The sequence below is a fragment of the Aotus nancymaae genome, unplaced genomic scaffold (genome assembly GCF_030222135.1).
Source record: "Aotus nancymaae isolate 86718 unplaced genomic scaffold, 86718_ANA_hifiasm-v0.15.2.pri h1tg000008l, whole genome shotgun sequence".
Lineage (NCBI taxonomy): Eukaryota > Metazoa > Chordata > Mammalia > Primates > Aotidae > Aotus > Aotus nancymaae.
The window spans coordinates 15,521,544-15,548,536 of NW_026988419.1; the positions used below are offsets into that span (position 1 = coordinate 15,521,544).

At 47.2% G+C, this 26,993-nt stretch overlaps 1 protein-coding gene, 1 long non-coding RNA gene and 2 other non-coding genes across 4 annotated transcripts; 3 read left to right on the plus strand and 1 right to left on the minus strand.

Moving 5' to 3' along the window:
• Window positions 1-2,168: 2,168 nt before the first annotated feature.
• CATIP (ciliogenesis associated TTC17 interacting protein) lies at window positions 2,169-15,041 on the minus strand. Its single transcript, XM_012445887.2, has 10 exons — window positions 14,978-15,041; window positions 14,702-14,794; window positions 14,140-14,340; window positions 13,782-13,837; window positions 10,751-10,837; window positions 8,259-8,426; window positions 6,167-6,291; window positions 3,456-3,532; window positions 3,041-3,129; window positions 2,169-2,681 (listed from the first exon to the last, which is right to left on the minus strand). Exons 1-10 carry the CDS (start codon window positions 15,000-15,002, stop codon window positions 2,439-2,441), a joined length of 1,164 nt encoding a protein of 387 aa, XP_012301310.2. The 5' UTR covers window positions 15,003-15,041; the 3' UTR covers window positions 2,169-2,438.
• On the plus strand, window positions 2,502-3,898 carry LOC105712725 (uncharacterized). Its single transcript, XR_001106393.2, has 3 exons — window positions 2,502-2,812; window positions 3,529-3,631; window positions 3,757-3,898. It is a non-coding gene; the product is annotated as an uncharacterized LOC105712725 (long non-coding RNA).
• An 8,060-nt stretch (window positions 15,042-23,101) lies between the features above and the next one.
• On the plus strand, window positions 23,102-23,240 carry LOC135273785 (U4 spliceosomal RNA). The gene has a single exon (XR_010341588.1). It is a non-coding gene; the product is annotated as a U4 spliceosomal RNA (small nuclear RNA).
• A 1,021-nt stretch (window positions 23,241-24,261) lies between these two features.
• Window positions 24,262-24,323, plus strand: LOC135273722 (U7 small nuclear RNA). The gene has a single exon (XR_010341534.1). It is a non-coding gene; the product is annotated as a U7 small nuclear RNA (small nuclear RNA).
• The last annotated feature ends 2,670 nt before the right edge of the window (window positions 24,324-26,993 follow it).

Sequence of the window (26,993 nt, forward strand, 5' to 3'; positions counted from 1 at the left end):
ATCTCTTGAACCTGGGAGGTGGAGGTTGCAGTGAGCTGAGATTGCACCATTGCACTCCAGCTTGGGCAAGAGAGCAAGACTCTGTCTCAAAATAAATGAAAATAAATAAAAATAAAATTAGTTCAGCAATTCCACTTGTCAGAATGTATCCTTAAGGAAACAATTGTTGACATATGCAAAGATTTAACTACAAGGATGTTCAGTGCAGCACTATTTATGATAGCAAAAATAGAAGTGTGTGCAGTGGCTCATGCCTGTAACCTCAGTGCTTTGGGAGCCTGAGGGAGGTAGATAGCCTGAGCCCAGGAGTTCAAGAGCAGCCTGGGCAACACAGGGAGACCAGTCTCTGCAAAAAAGAAAAGGAAAAAAAAAAATAAATTGAGGCTGGATGCAGTGGCTCACACCTGTAATCCAGAACTTTGGAGGACCAAGGCAGAAGAGTCAGTGGAGGCCGGGAGTTTGAGACTAGCCTGGGCGACATAGCGAGATTCCTCTCTTAAAAAAAGAAAGAAAAAAAAAATCAGCCCGGTGTGGTGGTGCATGCTTGCAGTCCCAGCCACTCAGAAGGCTGAGGTGGAAGGATAACCTGCGCTCAGGAAGTCAAGGTTGCAGTGAGCACTCATTGCACCACTGCATTTCAGTCTGGGTGACAGAGCAAGACCCAGGCAAAAATAAATAAATAAAGTCCCCTGAAGTTATAAAGACCAGATCAAACAATCTAGAAAAGGGCTTGACAGAGTGAACACTCAATAAACACCAGCTGCTTTTATGCATGGGAGAGTAGAGAGCATGTGAGCAGCTGCTGCTTCCAGGTAGACAGATTAAGATGATTTCATTTTCTTCTTTTGGTTTATCTCCCTCTCCTAAGTTTTACCTTATGAACATGTGTTTCTTGCTGGGTGCAGTGGCTCACGCCTATAATCCCAGCACTTTGAGAGGCCAAGGCAGACAGATCACGAGGTCAGGAGTTTGAGACCAGCCTGACCAACATGCTGAAACCCTGTCTCTTCTAAAAATACAAACAAACAAACAAAAAAAAAAAAAAAAAAAAAATAGCTGGGTGTGGTGGCAGACGCCTGTAATCCCAGTCAGGAGGCTGAGGCAGGAGAATTGCTTGAACCCGGGAGATGGAGGTTTCAGTGAGCCTAGATCGCACCATTGCACTCCAGCCTGGGTAACAAGAGTGAAACTCTATCTCAAAAAAAAAAAAAAAAAAAAAAAAAAAAGTTTCTTTTGAAATAAGGGAGACGGGCAATAGTCCTCCACGAAGCCTTTTTTCCATGAATCTTGGGTCCTCCCCCACCCCAGATCCCACCCAGCCATGTAGGTGTCTGGTCGTACTGTCCACTAGAGAGCAAAGCGTCTCTGGAGTCTGCAGCAGCAGGTCTGATGAACGAACAAGGGAGGGAAAGAGCCTGCACCCCGCTCCCGGGGAGTTTGCCTAATGTTTGCTACTGAGCATCCGAACAGAAGCCACTGGCCAGCACGGACGTTCCACGAGGAGTCCAGAGGATGTGACGATCATCTCCCCATTCTTTTTACTCTCGGACTCCCGCCTCTGGAGTTTGAGGGTTCCTGTGTGTCAGTGAGAACTGGGAGGAGCTGGAGCGTGAGTGCTGCCTGCGTTTGCGAGATATCAGGGGTTTTGAGCCAAGCCAGCGGTGTTCCCGTCGGCCCTCCTCCCTCCCCCACCCTCCTCCGCCTGTTTTTCCTTTGGGCGGTGGGTTGGGCAATTATGCTTTGCGGTGTCTGTAAGATCTGAGTGCCAAGGCACTCAGGGTTTTTTTCTTTTTTTTGACACGGAGTCTTGCTCTGCGCCCAGGCTGGAGTGCAATGGCACCATCTCAGCTCACTGCAACCACAGCCTCCCGGGTTCAAGCAATTCTCATGCCTCAGCCTCCTGAGCAGCTGGGAAGACAGGTGTGCGCCACCACGTCCGGCTAATTTTTGTATTTTTAGTAGAGACGGGGTTTCACCATGTTGGCCAGGCTGGTCTCGAACACCCGACCTCAGGTGATCCGCCCACCTTGGCCTCCCAAGTGCTGGGATTACTGGCGTAAGCCACCGTCCCCGGCCTTGTGGACTTTGAACTCCAACGTTCAGGTTATAATTCTGCCTCCCCACCTGCCATCTCCCAAAGTTAAACTTTCTGTGCCTCTATGTTTTTATCTGTAGAATGGGGATAATGATGAAAACAGCATGTAGGAGGAAAAGCTGAAATCCACTCGAGGTACAGACGGTAACGGTTCCTATTTCTAGCCAGCGACACAAGACGCTAGCCAGGGAAGCTGTAGGCAGGCGCTGCGGAGCCGCGGGAGGGCCCCGTTTATTACCCCAAAACCACAGCCCGGAAAGCGCCACCCCCCCGCCCCCGGAGCGTCCCGCCCGCGTCCCAGCCCGACGCCCAGCTTCCTGCCCCGGCCCGGCCCGGGCCCCTCCTAGCCCGCACCGGAGCCGGCGTCTCCCTCGGGCTCCAGGGAGCGGAAAGGGCTGGGCAGGTTGGAGGAGCCCAAGCCCGGGGACGACGGGCGGCGCGGATCGAAGGGGCCGAAGAACTCGGCGGCAAAGGTGACCACGTCCTCTGGCTGGCGCAGCAGCAGGAAGAGCAGGAAGTCGGAGATGAGCGCGTGGGCCTCGGGGTGCTGCCGCAGATAGCTGGCATGGCCGAGCCGGAGCTCCTCCTGGTGGGGGACAGAGCCCGAGCCTGAGCTGGGCGGGGCCCCCGCGTCCCAGGAGCCCCCACCCACTCGCTCCAAGGAGAGCTAAGGGGCGCTGGAGGCTTCCAGCCCCTACGGGTGTGCATTTCAATCAGGTGCAGAGAGATCAATAACGATTTTCTTTTCTTTTTTTTTTTTTTTTTAAGGCGGAGTTTCACCATGTTGGTCAGGCTGGTCTTGAACTCCCGACCTCAGGTGATCCGCCTGCCTTGGCCTCCAAAGTGCTTGGATTACAGGCGTGAGCCACCACGCCTGGCCCATCAATAATGAATTTAAGGCCCAGTGGGGAATGGGGACCCCAGGCCGGTGTAGCCTCTCCTCACCTTCCGTTCCAGGAACTTCGTATAGAGCTCCATATCCTCCTCCCACACTAGAGGCTTCTTCTCAAACACGGGGCGTGGCTCAATCTCATCTGGGTGGGGAACATGGAAGGCTGGGCGTCCCCACCCCAGAACCTTCCCTGGATACCCAGCGGGATCCCGAGAACACCCAAACAGAAGGCTCAGGTGGAGCCCCAGGAGTCTGCTGCGTGGACAGAGTGGCAGGAAGGGGCTCCCAGCAAGAAAGATCCTCCTCTTAGTGCCTGGGTCAGGAGCTGAAAGGCAGGTGTTCTGCAGCTGCTTCCAGGCTCCTATCCCGTTCACAGCACACTGGGTCGAGTCCTTGCATCCTGGAAGGCCCAGGTTTCCCCACTCCCCTTCACTCTCCCGTGCTGCCCAAGGCCTGGACTTCACTCACCCACTTCCCTCAAGATGGGCATCTTGGTGATGATGCAGCACCCTGGGGAGCCCACTTGTATTCTCTTGGCCAGGTGCCTGGAGTGCAACACAGAACATGTGAGAGGGAGAGTCTTCCCAGCCCGCCCGCTATGGACTGTATTCTCCATCTAACCCCCAGTGTGGTGATAGTTGGAGGTAGGGCCTTTGGGGAGGTCATTACCTTTACATGCAGTCATAAGGGTGGGGCCCTAATCAGATAGGATTGGTGTCTTTATAAGGAGGAGATGCCAGAGAGTTGTCTCTCCACTCACTCACAGAAGAAAGACCATGTGGGGACACACTAAGAAGGCAGCTGTCTGCAGGCTAGGAAGAGAGCCCTCACCAGAAACCAACTCTGACAGCACCATGATCTTGGACTTCCAGCCTCCAGAGCTGTGAGCAAACACATTTCTCTTGAAGCCACTCAGCCTGTGGTATTTCGTTATGGCAGCCTAAGCAGACTCATAAATGACAGTACCACCCCTTTTTCTTTTGAGACGTAGTCTCACTCTGTTGCCCAAGCTGGAGTGCAGTGGCAAGATCTCAGCTCACTGCAACTCCGCCTCCTGGATTCAAGTGATTCTCTGCCTCAGTCTCCTGATTACCTGGGATTACAGGAACCCAACACCACGCCTGGCTAATTTTTATATTTTTAGTAGAGATGGGGTTCCACCATCTTGGCCAGGCTGGTCTTGAACTCCTAACTTCCTGATCCATCTGCCTCAGGCTCCCAAAGTGCTGGGATTACATGCATGAGCCATTGCGCCCACCTGACAGTGCCCCTTGAGAGCCGGTCCCAGGCCTCTATTCTACCTCCTTGTCAGATTTTTTGAGTTCCTGGGTGGTGTTCATTTCTGGATGTCCAAATAACACACAGGGCTTGGCAAGTATTAGGTCCGCTGTTTTTTTTCTTTTTTTTAAAAAAGGATCTTTAGAGGTCCTAGATCCAGCACTAGAAAATCATGGACCCTACTTGGCCAGGTGCGGTGGCTCACGCCTGTAATCCCAGCCTTTTAGGAGGCTGAGATGGGTGGATCACTTGAGGTCAGGGATTTGAGACCAGCCTGGCCAACATGGTGAAACCCTGTCTCTACTAAAAATACAAAAAATTAGCCAGACATGGTGGCAGGTGCCTGTAATCACAGCTATTTTGGTGACTGAAGTATGAGAATCACTTGAACCTGGGATGTGGAGGTTGTAGTGAGCCAAGATTGCATCACTGCACTCCAGTCTGGACAACATAGCGAGTCTGTCTCAGAAAGAGAAAGAGGCCTGTCACAGTGGCTCACACCTGTCACAGTGGCTCATGCCTATAATCCCAGCACTTTGGGAGGCCAAAATGGGCAGGTCACTTGAGGTCAGGTGTTTGAGACCAGCTTGGCCAACATGGTGAAACCTTGTCTCTACTAAAAATAAAAAAATTAGCCAGGTGTGGTGGCAGGCACCTGTAGTCCAAGCTACTTGGGAGGCTGAGGCAGGAGAATTACTTGAACCCCGGAGGCGGAGGTTGCAGTTAGCCAAGATCATGCCACCGCATTCCAGCCTGAGCAACAGAGCAAGACTCCATCTCAAGAAAGAAAGAAGGAATGAAAGAAATAAAAAAAGGAAGGAGGGAGGGAGAAAGAAAGAAAAAGAAAGAAAGAAAAGAAAGAGAAAGAAAGAGAAAACAAAAGAAAGATTATGGAACCTGCTGCTATGTGACACTCAAAATAGAAAGAGTGGCCTGGAGCTGTGGTGCACACCTGTAGTCCCAGCTACTAGGGAGGCTGAAGCAGGAGGATTGCTTAAGCCCAGGAGTTGGAGGCTGCTGTGGACTATGATTGCACCAAAACCGAAAACAAACTAAGTTATGAGATAAAGCCAACAACGTTTTTATTACTTTTTCCCCAGTGTAGTGATTATGTCAATACCTATTCCAAATTTTTTTTTTTTTTTTGAGATGGCGTTTCACTCTTGTTGCCCAGGCTGGAGTGCAATGGCACAATCTCAGCTCACCACAATCTCCATCTCACAGGTTCAAGTGATTCTCCTGCCTCAGCCTTACAAGTAGCTGGGATTACAGGCATGTGCCACCACACCTGGCTAATTTTTTGTATTTTTAGTAGAGACAGGGTTTCTCCATGTTGGTCAGTCTGGTCTTGAACTCCTGACCTCAGGAGATCCGCCTGCCTCCGCCTCCCAAAGTGCTGGGATTACAGGCATGAGCCACTGTGCCCAGCCATATTCTGAAATTTTAAGAAATAAACTCATCCAGACTCTGTCTCAGAACAAACAAACAAACAAAAACAAAAAAACCCAACAACTCTCTTTTCTTCCACCTGAATTTTCTTGTGATTTAGAGGCAGTGCTTTGCTGGTGACTGCACGGCAGCCTGCCACAGGCAATTCTTCCAGCACAGTGATTTCATCAAATGTGCAGTCATTCAAACCTTGATGTTCTCAATATTACCCCTTACACAGTGGTAGCTACACTAGCTATCAGGCCTGTGGTGTTCAGTGAGAAGGTTTGGGAGGCACTGTGAGGGTTAACAGGACAAGCAAATAAATGAAGAAAGAGTGAATGATATGGATAAAGCAGAGGGACACTCCCATCTCCACGGCAGCTCTTCCTGGTGGTGTCCCCAGAAGCAGCCAGTCTCCTTGAGCACCTACAAGCTCAGCAACACCCGTCGCCCCACCATCAGCAGCTCACCCATCAGAGAGCAGGTAGTACTGGCAGGACACGGGGATGCCCTCCTCCGAGTGGACAGTTTGCTCCACGATGAACACTTCGGCCTGCTTTTGGTCCACCTGGATGGTCTGGAAGCCCAGGTCTTGCTGGAAACAGCCAAAATTGGGGGGTGGGAGGTGAGGTGGATGCCCGCCAAGGTCTCTGCATCATCTCACCTTAGCCTTTTCTCCATCTCATATCTTCACCACAACATTTGAGGTTGCATCTCCAAACCTCCAAGCTAAGTTAGGGATCCCTCATAGGTAACTAGCTCCAGGTTGTCCCTGACCCCTCCCATGCCATCTCGCTGACCAGGTGCTTCTAGTTGGGAAATTCTGTTACAGGGATGAGAAGCAGTATGGGGAGGGGTGTGGGGGCAGAGAGGGAGGATACACTACTAGGGCCAGTGGGTGGAGGCAAAGTGAGGCTCAGAGGCGTGACACCAGACATATTTGTGGCCACCTCAGACCCATGCTGTTGCTGGCAGTCTGTCCTTATTGTAATTAAAATTTAAACCCCTGTTATGGCTGCAGCCATGAAGAGAAAAGTGTTAAACACATGTTTCAGGCCGGGCGAGGTGGCTCACGCCTATAATCCCAGCACTTTGGGAGGCCAAGGCGGGTGGATCACGAGGTTAAGAGATCGAGACCATCCTGGTCAACATGGTGAAACCCCGTATCTACTAAAAGTACAAAAATTAGCTAGGCATGGTGGTGCACGCCTGTAGTCCCAGCTACTCGGGAGGCTGAGGCAGGAGAACTGCTTGAACCCAGGAGGCAGAGGTTGCGGTGAGCCGAGATCGCACCATTGCACTCCAACCTGAGTAACAAGTGAAACTCTGTCTCAAAAAAAAAACAAAAAAAACCCACATGTTTCAAGAACACAGGGGGAATGGATTGTGCTTGTTCATGTCAAATGCATTGCTGCCTGGTGTGTTTTGATAGACAAGCCTGGAATGTAATTTACAAAGGTGGTCAAAGAAACACAAATTGGCTGGGCACAGTGGCTCATGCCTGTAATCACAGCACTTTGGGAGGCTGAGGCATGTGGATCACCTGAGGTCGGGAGTTCAAGACCAGCCTGAGCAACATGGAGAAACCCCATCTCTACTAAAAATGCAAAAAATTAGCTGGGCGTGGTGGTGCATGCCTGTAATCCCAGCTACTTGTAAGGCTGAGGCAGGAGAATCACTTGAACCTGGGAGGCAGAGGTTGTGCTGAGCCGACATCAAACCATTGTACTCCAGCCTGGGCAACAAGAGCGAAACTCTGTCTCAAAAAAAAAATCAGCCCCCAAAGTATCTCACTGGAAATCATGTGTTCAGTGGCAAGCCTTTAAAATCACCTACTGCAGGAAGTCTTAGGCATGCTGATTTTGAAATTTTAGTTAAAAACAAAAAACAAAACTGGAACACCCTTTGGGGTTGAGAAATAATAAAAGAATATTTAAGTACAGTTGGACATGTTGTACTTCCTAAAGTTAAAAAATGATTTTTTTTGAGACAGCTGTTGCTCAAGCTGGAGTGCAGTTGTGTGATCTCAGCTTACTGCAACCTCCACCTCCCAGGTTTAAGCAATGATTCTCCTGCCTCAGCCTCCCGAGTAACTGGAGTTACAAGTACCCACCACCTCGCCTGGCTAATTTTTGTATTTTTAGTAGAGACCGGGTTTCACCATGTTGGGCAGGCTGGTCTTGAACTCCTAACTTCAAGTGATCTGCCCACCTTGGCCTCCCAAAGCGCTAGGATTACAGGCGTGAGCCACCATGTATTTTTTAAATGATGTATTTTTAAAATCAGCCCTGCACTATATTTATCTTTTCTGGACTGACTTCTGTGCAAAAGCGTTGCTTCTCTGAATTGTTTCCACCTCTCAGCCCCTCTCACTGCATCTGCCCCACACTCACTCCCTGACAAACGTGCTTTCCTGCCCTTGGAAGCCCCATTCCTACTTGTGCTGTTTTCTCCCCACCCGCCTCCCTCATCTAACTCCACAGCTGTTCCCCATCTCAGTGGTTTTCATGCCCTTTCTAGTTTGCTCCCAAGCCAAGTCCCCTGCCCAGGGAGACCCCTCACATAGGTGGAATAGCAGAGTTTGCCCTCAGTGTCCAAGGCCAGGAAGCGAGCGTTGCTGGGCACCATCCGCCGCCAGGCCATCACCCTGAGCAGCACCAGGTTGGCAGCCTCTGAGACGAAGCCCTTGATTGAGCTCCAGGGGAAAGAAGTCACTGCAGTCTTCACTTCCTGTTCAGAACAGATCAGGGTCAGGAACCTGGAACAGGAAGGTGCAGGGGACAGCAGGGGGTGGGCAAGCCAGGTGTTGAGTATATATATATATATATTTTTTTGAGACAGAGTCTCGCTCTGTCACCAGGCTGGAGTGCAATGGTGTGGTCTCAGCTCACTGCAACCTCTGCCTCCTGGGTTCAAGCGATTCTCCTGCCTCAGCCTCCTGAGTAGCTGGGACTGCAGGAACCCACCACCACGCCCAGCTAATTTTTGTATTTTTGGTAGAGATGAGGTTTTACCATGTTGGCCAGACTGGTCTAGAACTCCTGACATTGTGATCCGCTGGCCTCTGCCTCCCAAAGTGCTGGGATTACATATGTGAGCCACCGCACCCGGCCTTTTTTTTTTTTTTTGAGACAGAGTTTTGCTCTTTGTCACCCAGACTGGAGTACAATAGCACGGTCTCAGTTCACTACAACCTCTGCCTCCTGGGTTCAAGGGATCTCCTGCCTCAGCTTCCCAAGTAGTTGGGATTATAGGCCACCATGCCTGGCTAATTTTTGTAATTTTAGTAGAGATGAGGTTTTACCATGTTGGCCAGGCTGGTCTCGAACTCCTGACCTGAGGTGATAGGCCTACCTTGGCCTCCCAAAGTGCTGGGATTACAGGTGTGAGCCACCATGCCCGGGCTTTATTATTTTTTTTTTTGAGACAGAGTCTCTCTCTGTTGCCCAGGCTGGAGTGCAGTGGTGTGATCTCAGCTCACTGCAACCTCTGTCTCCTGGGTTCAAGCAAGTCTCCTGAGTGGGTCGGACTACAGGTGCACATCACTACACCTGGCTAATTTTTATATTTTTTTTAGAGATGGGGTTTCACCATTTTGGCCAAATTGGTCTTGAACTCCTGACCTCAAGTGATCCGCCTGCCTCAGCCTCCCAAAGTGCTGAGATTAGAGACGTGAGTCACTGCACCTGGCCTTCAGCCGGGCATATGGTTTTTAATGATTCCTCAGTCCCGGCCCCTGGCTTGATCTAATCTGGTCCCTGCTGAGGGTTCTGAAGGGGACATTGTGAAAGAAAAATAAATCTTGGTACCCCAAATCACTAAGCCAAAGGGAAGTCAAGCTAGGACCTGCTTCAGGCAAACCTGCCTCCCATTTTATTCCTAAATAAGGTAGCTACTAAGATAATAAAACTGCATGGCTCCCTCATTGTTTGCCCACAGGAAATTCCTTGTGGACAAAGGACAGATAGAACTCAAAGTCATCCTTCTGCTCACATGAGATAAATGCATATCTGATGGCTTCCTCTGCTCTATTGTTTCACTAAGCCAGACTAAGGCATAAGTGACCACCCTTCTACCCAACTCTCACATGTAAACTGTGTATTCAGTGAAAGGCGAATCAGAAACTTCAAAGCATGTCTCTTATCACCTATGATTTGGAAGCCCCCTCCCTGCCTCCAGATGTCCTGCCTTTCCCAATGAACCAATGTACATCCTATACATGCTGATTGATGTCTCATATCTCCCTAAAATGTATAAACCAAGCTGTGGGCTGGCTCGTGGCGCGCTGGCTCATGCCTGTAATCCCAGCACTTTTTGAGGCCGAGGCCGGTGGATCACCTGAGGTCAGGAGTTGGAGAACAAACAGCCTGACCAACATGGGGAACCCATCTCTACTAAAAATACAAAATTAGGCCAGGCGCTGTGGCTCACGCCTGTAATCCCAGCCTTTGGGAGGCCGAGGTGGGTGGATCACAGGGTCAAGAGTTCAAGACCAGCCTGGCCAAAATGGTGAAACCCCATCTCTACAAAAAATACAAAAAATTAGCCAGATGTGGTGGTGGGTGCCTGTAATCCTAGCTAGTTGAGAGGCTGAGGCAGAGAATTGCTTGAACCCAGGAGGCGGAGGTTGCAGTGAGCCCAGATTGTGTCACTGCACTCCAACCTGGGCGAAGAAGCAAGACTCCCTCTCAAAACAACAAACAAAAAACAAAACGAAACAAAAAATACAAAATTAGCCAGGCATGGTGGCACATATCTGTAATCCCAGCTAGTTGGGAGGCTGAGGCAGGAGAAACGCTTGAAATGGGGAGGCGGAGGTTGTAGGAAGCCGAGATTAGCACCATTGCAACAAGAGTGAAACTCTGTCTCAAAAAAAAAAAGAAAAAAAAAAAAAAAACTGTGCCCAGACCACTTTGGGCACGTGTCCTCAGAACCTCCTGAGGCTGTGTCATGGGTGTGTCCTTAACCTTAGCAAAATAAATTGATTGAGACCTGTCTGAGATATTCTGCGTTCACAGTGTGGAGTGCATCTGCCATCTGGCTGTCATCCTTACCTCACCCTCCTTGATGCTTCTGGTCACAGCCAGCTGATCATCCTCCTTCAGTAAATTCGTCTTCCTTTCCATGGGGAGGATGAGGAACTAAGAGCCAGAGCATTCGGGGGATGATCAGGGATTCCATGGGTCCCCCAGAAATCACCTGACCATTCTTAATTAATAAGAAAACTGAGGTTTAAAGATTTTGATTTAAAAAAACAGCAGCAGGGCGGAGTGTGGTGGCTCACACCTGTAATCTCAGCACTTTGGGAGGCCAAGGCGGGTGGATCACTTGAGGTCAGGAGTTCGAGACCAGCCTGATCAACATGGCAAAACCCCGTCTCCGTTAAAAATACAAAAATTGGAGGCTGGGCGTGGTGGCTCACGCCTATAATCCCAGCACTTTGGGAGGCCGAGGCGGGTGGATCATGAGGTCAAGAGATCGAGACAATCCTGGTCAACATGGTGAAACCCCGTCTCTACTAAAAATACAAAAAAAATTAGCTGGGCATAGTGGCGCGTGCCTGTAATCCCAGCTACTCAGGAGGCTGAGGCAAGAGAATTGCTTGAACCCAGGAGGCGGAGGTTGCGGTGAGCCGAGATCGTGCCATTGCACTCCAGCCTGGGTAACAAGAGCGAAACTCCGACTCAAAAAAAAAAAAAAAAAATACAAAAAATACAAAAATTGGCCAGGCACCGTGGCTCATGCCTGTAATCCCAGCACTTTGGGAGCCCGAGGTGGGTGGATCACAAGGGCAGGAGTCTGAGACCAGCCTGGCCATTATGGTGAAATCCCGTCTCTATTAAAAATACAAAAATTAGCTGGGAATGGTGGCACCCACCTGTAGTCCCAGCTACTCTGGAGGCTGAAGGAGAAGAATCAAAGTTTGAACTTGGGAGGCGGATGTTACAGTGACCGAGATCGTCCCACTGCCCTCCAGCCTGGGCAGCGGAGCGAGAGTCTGTCTCAAAAAAAAAAAAAATTTAGCCAGGTGTGGTGGTGCACATCTGTAATCCCAGCTATTTGGGAGGCTGAGGTAGGAGAATTGCTTGAACTCGGAAGGCAGAGGTTGCAGTGAGCCAAGATCGCACCACTGCACTCCAGCCTGGGTGACAAGAGCAAGACTTCATTTAAAAAAATAATAATAATAATAAATAAAAAACAGGAGCAACAACAAACCAAAAAACCCCTTTCATACACAGTGAAGCTGAAGAATAGCAGTCGTGTTATGATGTAGTGTAAAGCTCAAAAGCAGTGCACTTCAGAACACCGGTTTTAAAAGATGGGGGTGGGCTGGGCGCAGGGCCAGCAGGTTGCCTCTGAGATCTCCTGATACCCAAACTCTGAACCTAGCCTATGCCAGCCCTCCTCCAGCCTGAGAGCCCAGTGCCTCCCTGGAGGCCTGGTGGGCTGGCCTTTCCCACAGCCTAGCCTTCCCTAGGGGCCTGTCCCACCTGGCCTCCAAGTCCCCCAGCTCTGTGCCCCTCACACCCAGCCCCAGCCATTTAATTAACTTGTGGAATGTGAACATGACCTGTTTACACACTGGAAACTACTCAAGTCTAAAAACCTTCCCACAAAAACCATCCCCAGACAAGTAAAAACAAACAAACAAACAAAAAAAACAAAACAAAAACCATCCCCATCTTTTTTTTTTTTGGGGGTAGATGGAATTTGCTCTTGTCACCCAGGCTGGAGTGCAATGGCACCATCTTGGCCCACCGTAACCCTCTGCCTCCGGGATTCAGTGATTCTCCTGCCTCAACCTCCCGAGTAGTTGGGATTACAGGCACATGCCACCATACCTGGCTAATTTTGTATTTTTAGTAGAGACGGGGTTTCTCCATGCCGGTCAGGCTGGTCTCGAACTCCCAACTTCACGTGATCTGCCCACCTCAGCCTTCCAAAGTGCTGGGATTACAGGTGTGAGCCACTTCACCCAGCCTCCATCTTTTTTTTTTTTTGAGACAGGGTTGACCTCCTGGACGCCACTGAAACTTCCACTTCCACCTCCCAAGTAGCTGGGACTACAGGTACACATCACTACACCCAGCTACTTTTTGTGTTTTTTGTACAAAAATTATAAAAATTTTTGGTGGGTTTCGACATGTTGCCCAGGCTCAAACTCCTGAGATCAAGGGATCCTCCCATCTTGGCCTGGAAAAGTGCTGGGATTATAGGCCTGAGCCATTGTACCCACCCCACCCTCATTATTATTATTATTTTTTTTCTTGAGGCAGAGTTTTGCTCTGTTGCCCAGGTGGGAGTGCAGTGGCACAATCTTACCTCCCAGAGGTAGCCATGAGCCAAGATTGTGCCACTGCACTTCTGAGCAATTCTCCTGCCTCAGCCTCCTGAGTAGCTGGGACTATAGGCACATGCCACCACTCCTGGCTAATTTTTATATTTTTAGTCAAGATGAGGTTTCACTGTGTTGGCCAGGCTGGTCTTGAACTCCTAACCTCAGGGTGATCTGCCTGCCTCGGCCTCTCAAAGTTCTGGGATTACAGGTGTGAGCCCCTGTGCCCAGCCCAGCCCTTTTAAAACCAGTGTTCTGATGGCCGGGTACAGAGGCTCATGCCTGTAATCCTAGCACTTTGGGAGGCCCAGGAAGGTAGATCATCTGAGGTAAGGAGTTCGCGACCAGCCTGGCCAACATGGTGAACCACCCTCGCCGCTACTAAAACGTAAAAGTTAGATGGGCGTGGTTGTGGGCACCTGTAATGCTAGTTACTCGAGAGGCTGAGACAGGAGAATCGCTTGAACCCGGGAGGCGGAGGTTGCAGTGAGCCAAGATCTCGCCACTGCACTCCAGCCTGGGCAACAAGAGCGAGATTCCGTCTCAAAAAAAACCCAAAACAAAAATAACAACAAATCAGTGTTGTGAAGTGCATCACTTTTGAGTTTTATATTTCATAAAACGACTGCTATTCTTTAGCTTCACTGTGTATGAAAGGGGGTTCTTGATTTGTTGTTGCTGCTGTTTTTTAAGTCAAAATCTCTCTTTTCTTCCTTGGATTGGGTCAAGGCTGGGGCCCTGGGAAGTACCTTGATGAACTCGTGGCTGTGCTGTTCCATGAGCTCCAGCTTCTCTGAGAGATGACCTGGGGTGCAGGGACACAGACACTGAAGTCACAGGAGATGTGGGTCAGAGGCCGAAGGAAGGGAAGGTGGTGGCCCAGGCTGGAGGACTAGGTGTAATAAGGTCCCAGAAAAACTACAGGATGGGTAAGAGATGCCCTCGTCCCAAGTCCATGGGTAACTCCCTGGCCCCTCCCCCACCCTGTGACTTGTCCTGGTCCAAGGCAAAGCCAAGGGGTTGGTCCTGAAAAAAGATTCTAGGAATGGTGGAGGGGAGGCGGGGAGGACAGAGAGGGTGAGGGGCTTCAGGCAGCAGGAATGTTACCCAGGAGGGAATTTCCACAGAGCATTTTGTCCAAGAAGCCTTGGGTAAAGGCGTGCACGAAGATGCAGGATGTCAGCAGGCCGAGTTTTTCCTGGTATGTCCCCCTCTGCACCTCAATGGTCAGCTCTCCCTGAGGCTCCCCAGTGTCCGAGACCATGGCCAGCGTCTCAGAGAAGAACAGCAACTGTAGCTCCTCATACTCTGGGGTGAGGGGCCCGTGGGAACAGATATAGCCCCTGCTCCTGGGCCCCAATCCTCAGGGGTCCCCACTGTCCCCACCTGCCTGCTCATCCCACAGTCTTCCTCACTGGTGTGGACAAGGGAAGACTCCTCCCCCATGTCCCCATGTCCCTGGGGCCTTCCCTTGAAGAATGTCAACAAATAGACCTCAGGTATTTTCTGAGTCCCAGGAGAATCGAGGAAGAGAGAGAGAGAGAGAGAGAGAGAGAGAGAGAGAGAGAGAGAGAGAGAGAAGACTGAAGAGACTGGACCTTCTCTCTTCCCTCCGCTCCAGACTTGCACCCCTCCCCGCACCCCCATCGGCGACACCGTCTGAGCTCACCAAGGGAGCTGAGGAAGTTGATGGCTTCGGCATTGGCCTCTGGGAATGGCAGACCCTCCACGCCCGAGGGTTGGTGGTCCTTGGTTCTGGAGCCTACAGAAAGAGGAGAGGCTAAGATGGCAGACGCTGGGGAGAAGGACAGGGGTCAGGGAGGCAAGGCAGGGCACCTTAGTCCCGGCCCCAGCACCCCAGAACAGAACCCTCCAAGACTACCCCGAGGTGGATTGGAAGGGAGAAGCGGGTCCCCGCCTCCAGCACCAGCAGTCCTCTTCCCACCTGTGGAGTGAACTTTGGAGGACATACTGTGGGCCTCTACCCGGTCTGTGTGCAGCTGTCTCCATGGCAACCAGAGCTGGCTAGTGCCTCTTAAAGGGCCATCAACCCACTTCACTACACTCAGACCTTGGAGGAAACTGACACTGCAGGTTTGGGGCTCAGCACAAGCTTGAGGTGTTGTCCAGCAGAGGGAGCATTTGATACTCTTTTTTTTCTCTTTTGAGACGGAATCTCGCGCTGTCACACAAGCTGAAGTGCAGTGGCGCCATCTCAGCTCACTGCAACCTCCGCCTCCCGGGTTCAAGCGATTCTTCTGCCTCGCTGGGACTACAGGCCTCCACCATGCCTGGCTAATTTTTGTATTTTTAGCAGAGATGGGGTTTCACCATATTGGCCAGGCTGGTCTCGAACTCCTGACCTGGCTCACACCTGTAATCTAGCACTTTGGGAGTCCCAGGCTGGTAGATCAATTGAGGCCAGGAATTTGGGACCAGCCTGGTCAACATGGTGAAACTCTTCTCTACTAAAAATACAAAAATTACCAGGCAGTAGTGGCACATGCCTATAATCTGTCTCAAAAAAAAAAAAAAGACCTTAGAAGATATGACCCAAAGTTGGACAGAGCCTCACATCCACACAATCTAATTAGATGCTACGTGAATATCTCTGCAAGTTGCAGTCCTAATACATGTAACAATAATGATAACAACAGTGACAATCATAGCAAACCCTTCGACCGGACTTACTCCCGGTGAGGCGATTTTTTTTTTTTTTTTTGAAATGGAGTCTTTCTCTGTCACCCAGCCTGGAGGGCAGTGGTGGTGCGATCTTGGCTCACTGCAACCTCTGCCTCCTGGGTTCAAGTGATTCTTCTGCCTCAGCCTCCTGAGTAGCTGGAACTACAGGAGCGTGCCACCAAGCCAAGCTAATTTTATTATTATTATTTGGGTGGTTTTTTTTTTTTTGAGATGGAGTTTTACTTTTGTTGCCCAGGCTGGAATGCAATGGTGCAATATCGGCTCACTGCAATCCCCGCCTCCCAGGTTCAAGTGATTCTCCTGCCTCAGCATCCCGAGTAGCTGGGATTACAGGCATGTGTCACCATGCCCAGCTAATTTTTTTTTTTTTTTTTTTTTTTAGTAGAGATGGGGTTTCTTTTTTTCTTAATTTTTTTTTGAGATGGCGTCTCGCTCTTCACCAGGCTGGAGTATAGTGGCGTAATCTTGGCTCACTGCAACCTCAGCCTTCAAGTGATTCTCTTGCCTCAGCCTCCCAAATAACTAGGACTACAGGCACGCGCCACCACGCCCAGCTAATTTTTGTATTTTTTAGTAGAGACAGGGTTTCACCATGTTGGCCAGGATGGTCTTGATCTCTTGACCTCGTGACCTGCCCGCCTCAGCCTCCCAAAATGCTGAGATTCAGGCATGAGCCACCGCTCCTGGCAAGAGATGGAGTTTCGTTATGTTGGTCATGTTGGTCTCGAACTCCCGACCTCAGGTGATCCGTCCCCCTCAGCCTCCCAAAGTGCTGGGATTACAGGCGTGAGCTACCTCACCTGGCTTATTATTATTATTATTTGAAATGAAGACTCGCTCTGTCATCAGGCTGGAGTGCAGTGTCGTGATCTTGGCTCACTGCAACCTCCACTTCCCAGGTTCGAGGGATCCTCCTGACTCAGCCTCCCGAGTAGCTGGAATTACAGGCATACACCACCACGCCCAGCTAATTTTTGTATTTCTTTTTCTTTTTTTAAATTTTAAATTATATTTTGCTTAATTTCTCTCTTTATTTCTTGTGCTAACTGCCAGTAGTAATTTTTGTTTTTTAGTAGAGATGGGGTTTCACCATGTTGGCCAGGATGGTCTCAATCTCTTGACCTTGAGATCCGCCTGCCTCGGCCTCCCAAAGTTCTGGGATTACAGGAGTGAGCCACTGTGCCCGGACCTATTTTATTTATTTATGTATTATTTATTTTAAGACGAAGTCTTGCTCTGTTGCCCAGGCTAGAATGCAGTGGCACGATCTCAGTTGCAACCTCTGCCTGCCAGATACAAGTGATTTTCTTGCCTCAGTCTCCCAAGTAGTTGGGACTACAGGTACCCGCCAACACACCTGGCTGATTTTTGTATTTTTAGTAAAGACAGAGTTTTACCAAGTTGGCCAGGCTGGGCTCGAACTCCTTACCTCAAATGATCTGCCCACGTTGGCCTCCTAAAATGCTGGAGTTACAGGCGTGAGCCCCTACGTCCTGTTGCGGCACTGTTCTACAGGGCTTTACATGTGTTAGCGTGTTATCTCTTTTAACTTTTAGACCAATCCTGAGAATAGGTACTTTATTCCCTTCATTTTGTGGACAACAAAACAGAGGTACGGAAAGGTTAAATGTTTTCCCAAGGTCACATATACGAATGGTTGGCAGACCAGAATGCAACCCAAGGCAGTCTAGCTCCAGAATCAGAGAATTCAGAGAAAAAAGAAGCAGTACATACACGACACATTGAATCCTCACAAGTGGCCAGACAATGGGGAGTGACTGGATACACGGACTTGAAAACTGAGTGATGAGCCAGGTGTGGAGGCTCACGCCTGTAATCCCAGCACTTTGGGAGGCCGAGGCGGGTGGATCACTTGCGGTTAAGAGTTCGAGACCAGCCTGGCCAAAATGGTGAAACCCTGCCTCTACTAAAAACACAAAAATTAGCTGGATATGGTGGTACACGCCTGTAATCCCAGCTACTTGGGAGGCTGTGGCAAGAGAATCACTTGAACCCGGGAGGTGGAGGTTGAAGTACTGAGTCCAGATCCCGCCATTGCACTCCAGCTGGGTGACAAAGCAAGACTGTCTAAAAAAAAAAATTGAGTGGTGATATGACTCAAGCCCCAGACTTGATCCCCAAACTTGGACCATTTGATCCTTAACCTCATCCTCATCTGGTTAGTGTTGGAGTCCACATCATAGCGGCTGCAAAAAAAAGGGCTTGGCCTGATAGTTGGGGTCATAAGAATAATCTTTGCGAGTGCCTGGCGCAGTGGCTTATGCCTGTAATCCAGCACTTTGGGAGGCCGAGGCGGTCGGATCATGAGGTCAGGAGTTCAAGACCAGCCTGACCAACATAGTGAAACCCTGTCTCTACTAAAAATGCAAAAACTGGCTAAGCGGCTCGCACCTGTAATCCCAGCTACTCAGAAGGCTGAGCCAGGAGAGTTGCTTGAATCTGGGAGGCAGAGGTTGCAGTGAGCTGAGATTATGCCACTGCACTCCAGCCTGGGTGACAGAGCAAGACTCCATCTCAAAAAAAAAAAAAAAAGAAAAGAAAAGAAAAAGAAAAAAGAAAAATCTTTGTAGAAAAACTTCCTTGGCCTCCTGAGGAGTTACCTCCCCCTTCCCACCCTTAGCACTCGGGAAGGTAATCTTCAAATGGCTACTCATTGGTTAATCACCTTTCCACCTCAGAAAGACAGAATTTCATGGGGAAATGCTTACGAGAATCAAACTAACAGTATTCTGTGTGTGTTGTATTATGCATATTTGGCATTTCAGGTTCTTAAAATGTTTAAAATTGGCATATTAGAGTGCTTTAAAGATATATATGCAGATTCGAGTTTAAATTGGGTAGTTGAATAATTGATTTAGAATTTTAAAGTTTCTTATTGACATTGCAAATAGAACCAGAACATGAAAAAAAATTAAGTCTTACTGTATTTATATGTTTACTTTCATTAGTTTGCAATAAAGGTATTTGGGAGGCTGGTTTATCAACCAATTGCTTTACAAAAGGAAATAAAATATATAGGATGAACAAGTGCAGTATAAGCCACCTAAAGTAGTTTTAATTTGGAAAAGAAGACCAACCAATAATTTTATGTATGTATTTCTTTATTCTGAGATGGAGTCTCACTCTGTTGCCCAGGCTGGAGTGCAGTGGTGCGATCTCGGTTCACTGTAACCTCTACCTCCCGGGTTCAAGTGATTCTCCTGCCTCAGCCTTCTGAGTAGCTGGGATTACAGGTGCCCGCCACTACGTCCAGCTAATTTTTTGTATTTTTAGTAGAGATGCGATTTTGTCATGTTGGCCAGGCTGGTTTGGAATGCCTGACCTCATGATTCACTCTCCTTGACCTCCCAAAGTGCTAAGATTACAGGAGTGAGCCACTGTGCCTGGCCAAAGACCAACCAGTTATTAATAAAGCCCCCTTGGCTGGGTGCAGGTGCTTACATTTATAATCGCAGCACTTTGGAAGGCTGAGATGGGTGGATTATTTGAAGCCAGGAGTTGAAGACCAGCCTGGGCAACATAGTGAGACCCTGTTTCTAAAAAATGTTAGCATTCACCAGATTTATGATGGGAATTTTAGGACTGGTAAGTTGAACTTAAAAGTTTAAAAAATACTTATGTTTTAAAATTTGTATTTTCCTATTCAACCTAGTATTGGAAGTTCTACCCAGAGCATTCAGGCAAAAGAAAGAGATAAAGCGTATTCAAATAAGAAGAGAGGAAATCAAACTATCCCTGTTTGAAGATGACATGATCCTGTATCTAGAAAACCCCATAGTCTCAGCCCAAAGCCTTCTTAAGCTGATTAGCAACTTTTAGCAAAGTCTCAGGATACAAAATCTATGTGCAAAAACTGCTAGCATTCCTACATGCCAACAACAGACAAGCAGAGAGCCAAATCATGAATGAACTCCCATTCACTATTGCCACAGAAAGAATAACTACCTAGGAATACAGCTAACACAGAAAGTGAAAGATCTATGAGGAGAACTACAAACCACTGCTCAGAGAACTCAGAGATGACACAAACAAATGGAAAAGCATTCCATGCTCATGGATAGGACGAATCAATATCATAAAATGGCCACACTCATCAAAGCAATTTATAGATTGAGTGGTATCTTCATTAAACGACAATTGTCATTCTTCACAGAAATAGAAAAAAGTATTTAAAAATTCATATGGAATGAAAAAAGAGCCCAAATAGCCAAGGCAATCTTAAGCCAAAAGAATAAACCTGAAGGCATCATACTACCTGACTTCAAACTACACTACAGAGCCACAGTAACCAAACAGCATGGTATTGGTAAATGAACAGACACATAACTCTTTTTTTTTTGAGATGAAGTCTCACTCTTGTCTCCCAGACTGGAGTGCAATGGTGCAATCTTGGCTCACTGCAACCTCCACCGCCCAGGTTCAAGTGATTCTCCTGCCTCAGCCTCCTGAGTACCTGGGATTACAGGTGCCTGTCACCATGCCCACCTAATTTTTGTATTTTTAGTAGAGACAGGGTTTCACCATGTTGGTCAGCCTGGTCTCAAACTTCTGACCTTGTGATCCGCTCCCCTCAGCCTCCCAAAGTTCTGGGATTACAGGTGTGAGCAATTGTTGCTGGACGACACATAACTTTCTAACAGGTCTGGAAGCTCTGAGTTTATCTTGAGACCTCAAGAGGAGAGGATCACTCAACTCACAGGTATTAGAGGATACCAGCTTTACAAATCTGAAATTCCTTGTGAAATAGAGTTTCATCAAAGCCAATCCGAAAGGCCTATGTAAAAATAACCATTCTTGTTGCACTTTATACAAATAATCAGACCAAGTATAAGACCAAACTTTATTCATAATTAGTTTTCTTTTCTTTTCTTTCTTTTTTTGTTTTGAAGAAAGAAAGAAAAAAAAAGAATGAAGAAGAGGAAGAAAAAGGAAGAGAGAGAGAGAGAGAATGGGAGTATTGCTTTCTTGCCCAGGCTAGAATGCATTTTAGAAATGGGTATTGAAAACCTCTTTTATACCAATAATTATACTTAATGATGTAGACAGGAAGGAATAAGGGAAGAAAATAACAAACAAGCAGCCAACGAATATTTCATTTAAACCTATGAAATGCTATGCAATTACTGAGGAGTGATTTACTTCCAATTATGTAGTCTCTTTTGGAATAGGTGTGAGGTGGTAATGTGTGTTTTGTGTATTTAAAGTGGAGAGTTCTATAAATGTTTATTAAGTTTACTTGTTCCGGGTCTGAGTTCAAGTCCTGGATGTCCTTGTTAATTTTCTGTCTCATTGATCTGTAGAATCATTAGCTCTTCTTGTTACATTGATCTTTTTGCCATTATGTAATGTCCTTCTTTGCCTCTTTTAATCTTTGTTGCTTTAAAGTCTATTTTATCAGAGGCGAAAATTGCATCTCCTACTTTTTATTTATTGTTTATTTTTACTCTCTGTTTGGTTGGTAAATCTTCCTCCATCCCTTTGTTTTGAGTCTTTGTGCATCGTTGCATGTGAGATGGGTCTGGATGCAGCATACCGATGGGTTTTGGCTTTTTGTCCAATTTGAATATATATGAGTATAATACTGCCATTTGATGCTAGCTGGCTGTTTTGCCCATTAGTTGGTGTAAATTTTTCATTGTGTTGATGCTCTTTGCTTTTTGATATATTTTTAGAAAGGTTGATCCTGGTTGTTCCTTTATATGTATAGTGCTTCTTTCAGAAGCTCTTGTAAAGCAGGTCTGGTGATGGTGAAATCTCTAAGTACTTGCTTGTTCGCAAAAGATTTAATTTTTCCTTCGCTTGTAAAGCTTAGTTTGGCTGGATAGGAAATTCTGGGTTGAAAGTTCTTTTCTTTAAGGATGTTAAATATTGGTCCCCACTCTTTTCTGGCTTGTAGGGTTTCTGCTGAGAGATCTGCTGTAAGTCTGATAGGTTTCCCTTTGTGGGTAACCTGACCTTTCTCTCTGGCTGCCCTTAGTATTTTCTCCTTCATTTCAACCCTAATAAATCTGGTGATTATGTGCCTTGGGGTTGGTCTTCTTGAAGAATATCTTTGTGGTGTTCTCTGTATTACCTGGAGTGGAATATTACCCTGCCTTGCTAGGTTGGGAAAGTTTTCCTGAATGATGTCCTGAAGAGTATTTTCCAACTTGGATTCATTCTCTTCGTCACATTCAGGTACACCTATCAAACATAAATTAGGTTTTTTCACATAATCCCATATTTCCTGGAGACTTTGCTCATTCCTTTTTATCCTTTTTTCTGCAATCTTGTCTTCTCGTTTCATTTCACTGAGCTGGTCCTCGACTTCTGATATCCTTTCTTCTGCTTGATCAATTCGACTGTTTAAACTTGTGCATACTTTGCGAAGTTCTCGTGTTGTGTTTTTCAGCTCCATCAATTCACTTATATTCCTCTCTAAATTGTCCATTCTCATTAGCATTTCATCAAACCTTTTTTCAAGGTTCTTAGTTTCTTTGCATTGGGTTAGAACAAGTTCTTTTAATTCATAGAAGTTTCTTATCACCCACCTTTTGAAACCTGTTTCTGATAATGGAACACACTCGTTCTCCATTAAGCCTTGTTCCATTGCTGATGAGGAACTGCGATCCCCTGTAGAGGGAGAGGCATTCTGATTTTGAGTATTCTCTGCCTTTTTAGGCTGGTTTCTTCCCTTCATTATATATTTATCCCTCTGTCGTCTTTGTAATTACCAACTTTCTAATTAGGTCTCTGAGCGGACGTCCAACTTGTTGATTCCCAGTGCCAAAATCTGAGCAATCCACTGCGCCGGCCAAAACAGCGGTGTTAAGATTGATGGTGCTTTTCTGCCCGGGAATCTCCAGACTCTGCACCAAGAACTGCTGCACTGAGGTGCCAGCAAAACCGCTGCATCAGCCACAAGAGTTGCCCTGGCGATCCATGGGGCTCCTCCGCTGGGAATCTCTTGGTCCGTGAGCAACAAAAATTCGTCTGAAAGTGTGATGTCCTCTCGTTCTCTGTGCTTTCACTGGGAGCTACGATCCCAAGCTGCTAGTGATCAGCCATCTTGGATCTCTCCCTTCCATAATTAGTTTTTACCAAAAATGAGGCCTGAAGTGAAGAATTTTGCTCCAAAGCTTATCATACATTTGTCATTAAGTCCTAGTCTCATTAATTGTTTTTAAGCTTTTTGCCCTGCTTATTCCTGTGAATCGAGTGGTGATCTTCTGCAACTTAAAAAAAAAAGGGATGGGAAATGCAAAAATGTGAATTGATATGCTAGTTCTGGACAATTATCTTGCAAATTCTGCCAGGTAATGAAAGTGAGAAACCTGGAGATTTCTTCGTTTGGGAAAATAAAACCAGCTTTGCGCAGTGGCAGTATCGTAGCCAATGAGGTTTATCCGAGGCATGATTATTGCTCATTGAAAACTTCCCAATACCTCACCATGGCGGTTTGAAATATAGCCCGCATTGGCAGTTTTTGACAGTCTCTACGGAGACTGAATTAAAAAATAAAAAATAATAAAAATAATAAAAAAGAAAATAAAACCAAGCAACTTCATAGACCCCCAAAGGGGGATTCAATATGTTGGCAAGTAAAATTTTAGGTGGAAATTATCTACCACACCACACTTGTGGAATTGCCATCCTCATTCCAATATTTGCAGCAGGGTTATACACGGTAGCACCTTCTAACTAAAATATTGGACAGAGTATTGCTGTTGTATTATGCTTAATTGTTATCCTTATAACTGGGATAATAATTACTGACAAAAAGGAATAATAAAAGTTTTACTATCACCAAGTCTGCTAGGACTTTTTATTGGGTGCACTTTTAAATGAAATGCACTTTAAAATAAAACACGCTGTTTTTGGATTTACGGCTAGTAAAGTAAAAGGTAATCTACAGGTACTTAAAAAATCAAATCAGGCCAGGCGCAGTGGCTCACATCTGTAAATCCCAGCACTTTGGGAGGCTGAGGCAGGCAGATCACGAGATCAGGAGATCAAGACCATCCCAGCTACTTGGGAGGTTGAGGCAGGAAAATCACTTGAACCCGGGAGGTGGAGGTTGCAGTGAGCCGATACTGCGCCATTGCACTCTAGCCTGATAACAGAGCAAGACTCTGTCTCAAAAAGAAAGAAAGAAAGAGAGAAAACTTATATGGCCAGGCACAGCGGCTCACACCTATAATCCTAACAATTTAGGAGACTGAGGCAGGAGGATTGCTTGAGCCCAGGAGTTCAAGACCAGCCTGAGATACAATGTAAGACTCCATCTCTACAAAAAAATCAAATAATTAGGTGGGCATGGTGGCACATGCCTGTAGTCTCATTTACTTGGGTGGCTGAGGTGGGAGGATTGCTTGAGCCTGGGAGGTTGAGGCTGCAGTGAGCTATAATCGAGCCACTGCACTCCAGCCTGGGTGACAGAGTGAGACTCTGTCTCAAAAAAATGAAAACAAGAAAACTCATAGCTGCTTTGGAAAGCAGTTTGGAAGTTCCCCAAAAAGCTAAATGTAGTATTATAGCTCTTTTAGAATTTGTCTAGCAGGCTTTTTGGTTTTTGCTGGAAAGCCCCCAAGTAACAAAACAAAACATCGAAAGCTAAATGTGGAGTTACTGTCTTAGCAATTCCACTCATAAGTGTATACACAAAAGAACTGAAAACAGGGGCTAGGGGAGGGGTAGGATTAGGAGAAATACCTAATGTAGATGACAGGTTGATGGGTGCAGCAAACCACCATGCCATGTGTATACCTATGTAACAAACCTGCACGTTCTGCACGTGTATCCCAGAACTTAAAGTATTAAAAAAAAATCCCCTCTCCAAAAAAAGGAATTGAATACATATGTCTACACAAAAACTTGTACAGGAATGTTCACAGCATTGTTCATAATAGACAAAAAATGGAAAAAACTCGACTGTCTAACAACTTTTAAATGGATAAACAAAATATGGAATATTCATATGTGGAATATTTTTGTGCCCAGATGCAGTGGCTCATGTCTGTAATCCCAGCATTTGGGAGGCTGAGGCAGGCAAATCTCTTGAGCCCAGAAGTTCAAGAACAGCCTGGGCAACATGATAAAACCACATCTCTACAAAAAATACAAAACTTAGCTAGGTGTGGTGTCATGTACCTATAATGCCAGCTACTTGGGAGGCTGAGGTGGGAGGTTTGTTTCAGCCTGAAGGTGGAGGTTGCAGTGAGCCACGACATTGCACTCCAGCCTGGGTGACAGAGTGAGAGCCTGTCTCAAACAAAAAAAGGAGAATATTATCCAGCTATACAGTGAAGTACTGACACATATCCAACACGGATGAACCTTGAAAACATGTTGAACAAAAGAAGTCAGTCACAGAAGGCCACATAATGTATGATTTCATTTATATGAAATATCCGTAATATGCTAATCTATAGAGACAGAAAGTAGATTGGTGGATGCATAGCATTGGGAGAGGGTGGGGCCATGAAGGCAGGGAGTGATATTAAATGGGCATGCGGTTTCTTTTTGGGATGATGACATGTTCTAAAATTATATTGTGGTGATGGTCACAAAACTGTATATACTAAAAACCACTGAATTATACTTTTTTGAGAATGAGTCTCTCTGTTGCCCAGGCTGGAGTGCAGTGGCACGATCTCGGGTGACTGTAACCTCTGCCTCCCAGGTTCAAGCGATTCTCCTGCCTCAGACTCCTGAGCAGTTGGGATCACAGGCGCGTGCCACCACACCTGGCTAATTTTGTATTTTTTTTTTTTTTTTTTTTTTTTGAGACGGAGTTTCGCTCTTGTTACCCAGGCTGGAGTGCAATGGCGCGATCTCGGCTCACCGCAACCTCTGCCTCCTGGGTTCAGGCAATTCTCCTGCCTCAGCCTCCTGAGTAGCTGGGATTACAGGCACCCGCCACCATGCCTGGCTAACTTTTGTATTTTTAGTAGAAATGAGATTTCACCATGTTGACCAGGCTGGTCTCGAAGTCTTGACCTCAAGTGATCTGCCCACCTTGGCCTCAAAGTGCTGGGATTACAGGCGTGAGCCACTATGTGCCCGGCCTGAATTGTACAATTTTAACGGGTGAATTTTGTGTTACGTGAATTTTTTTTTTTTTTTTTTTTGAGACAGAGTCTCGCTCTATTGCCAGGCTGGAGTGCAGTGGCAGGATCCTGGCTCACTGCAACTTCCATTTTCCAGTTTCAAGCAATTCTTCTGCCTCAGCCTCCCAAGTAGCTGGGACTACAGGCACACACCACCATGTCCGGCTAATTTTTTTTGCATGTGTATTTTTAGTAGAGACTGGGTTTCATCATGTTGGCCAAGATGGTCTTGATCTCTTGACCTCGTGATCTGCCTCCCTCAGCCTACCAGTGCTGGGATTACAGGCGTGAGCCACTGCGCCTGGCCTGTTGTGTGAATTTTATCTCAATAAAGCTGTCTACAAAACATACAGAGGCACAATCAGAGCTCACTGTAGCCTTGACTCTACAGGCTGAAGCAATCCTCCCCGCTCAGTCTCCCAAGTATCTGGGAATACAGGCTTGCACCACCATGCCAGGCCCTCACTGCTTCTCGGTCAGGCCCACTCAGCTGCATAAGGCAACTGTCTGCCTGTCCTCACAGCCTCCCCACCTCCTGGGAGCTCATGTTCTCAACTCTCTTTGCACACCCCTCTGCCACCAATTCCCTCCTCTTGGTGCTGGCTATCTTCTGCCAGTGGCTAGGGATGAAACAGTTTGGCAAAGTAGATTGCAGAAGGACTAACATCCAGTTTGTGGTCTATTTTTTAACTCTTGGGAAGAAATCTATTTAGAAGTGGTGTTGGCCTGGCATAGTGGCTCATGCCTATAATCACATTTTGGGAGGCTGAGGTGGGAGGATCACTTGAGCCGAGGAGTTGGAGACTAGCCTGGGCACATAGCCAGACCCTATCTCTACAGAAAATTTTTAAAAATTATCTGGGTCAGGTGTGGTGGCTCATACCTGTAATCCCAGCACTTTGGGAGGCCAAGGCAGGTGGATCACTTGAGGTCAGGGGTTCGAGATCAGCCTGGCCAATATGGTAAAACCCCATCTCTACTAAAAATACAAAAATTAGCCAGGCATGGTGGCGGGTGCCTGTAATCCCAGGTACTTGGGAGGCTGAGGCACGAGAATTGCTTGAACCCAAGAGGTGGAGGTTGCAGTGAGCCGAGATCACATCACTGCACTACAGCCTGGGTGACAGAGTGAGACTCAGTCTCGAAAAA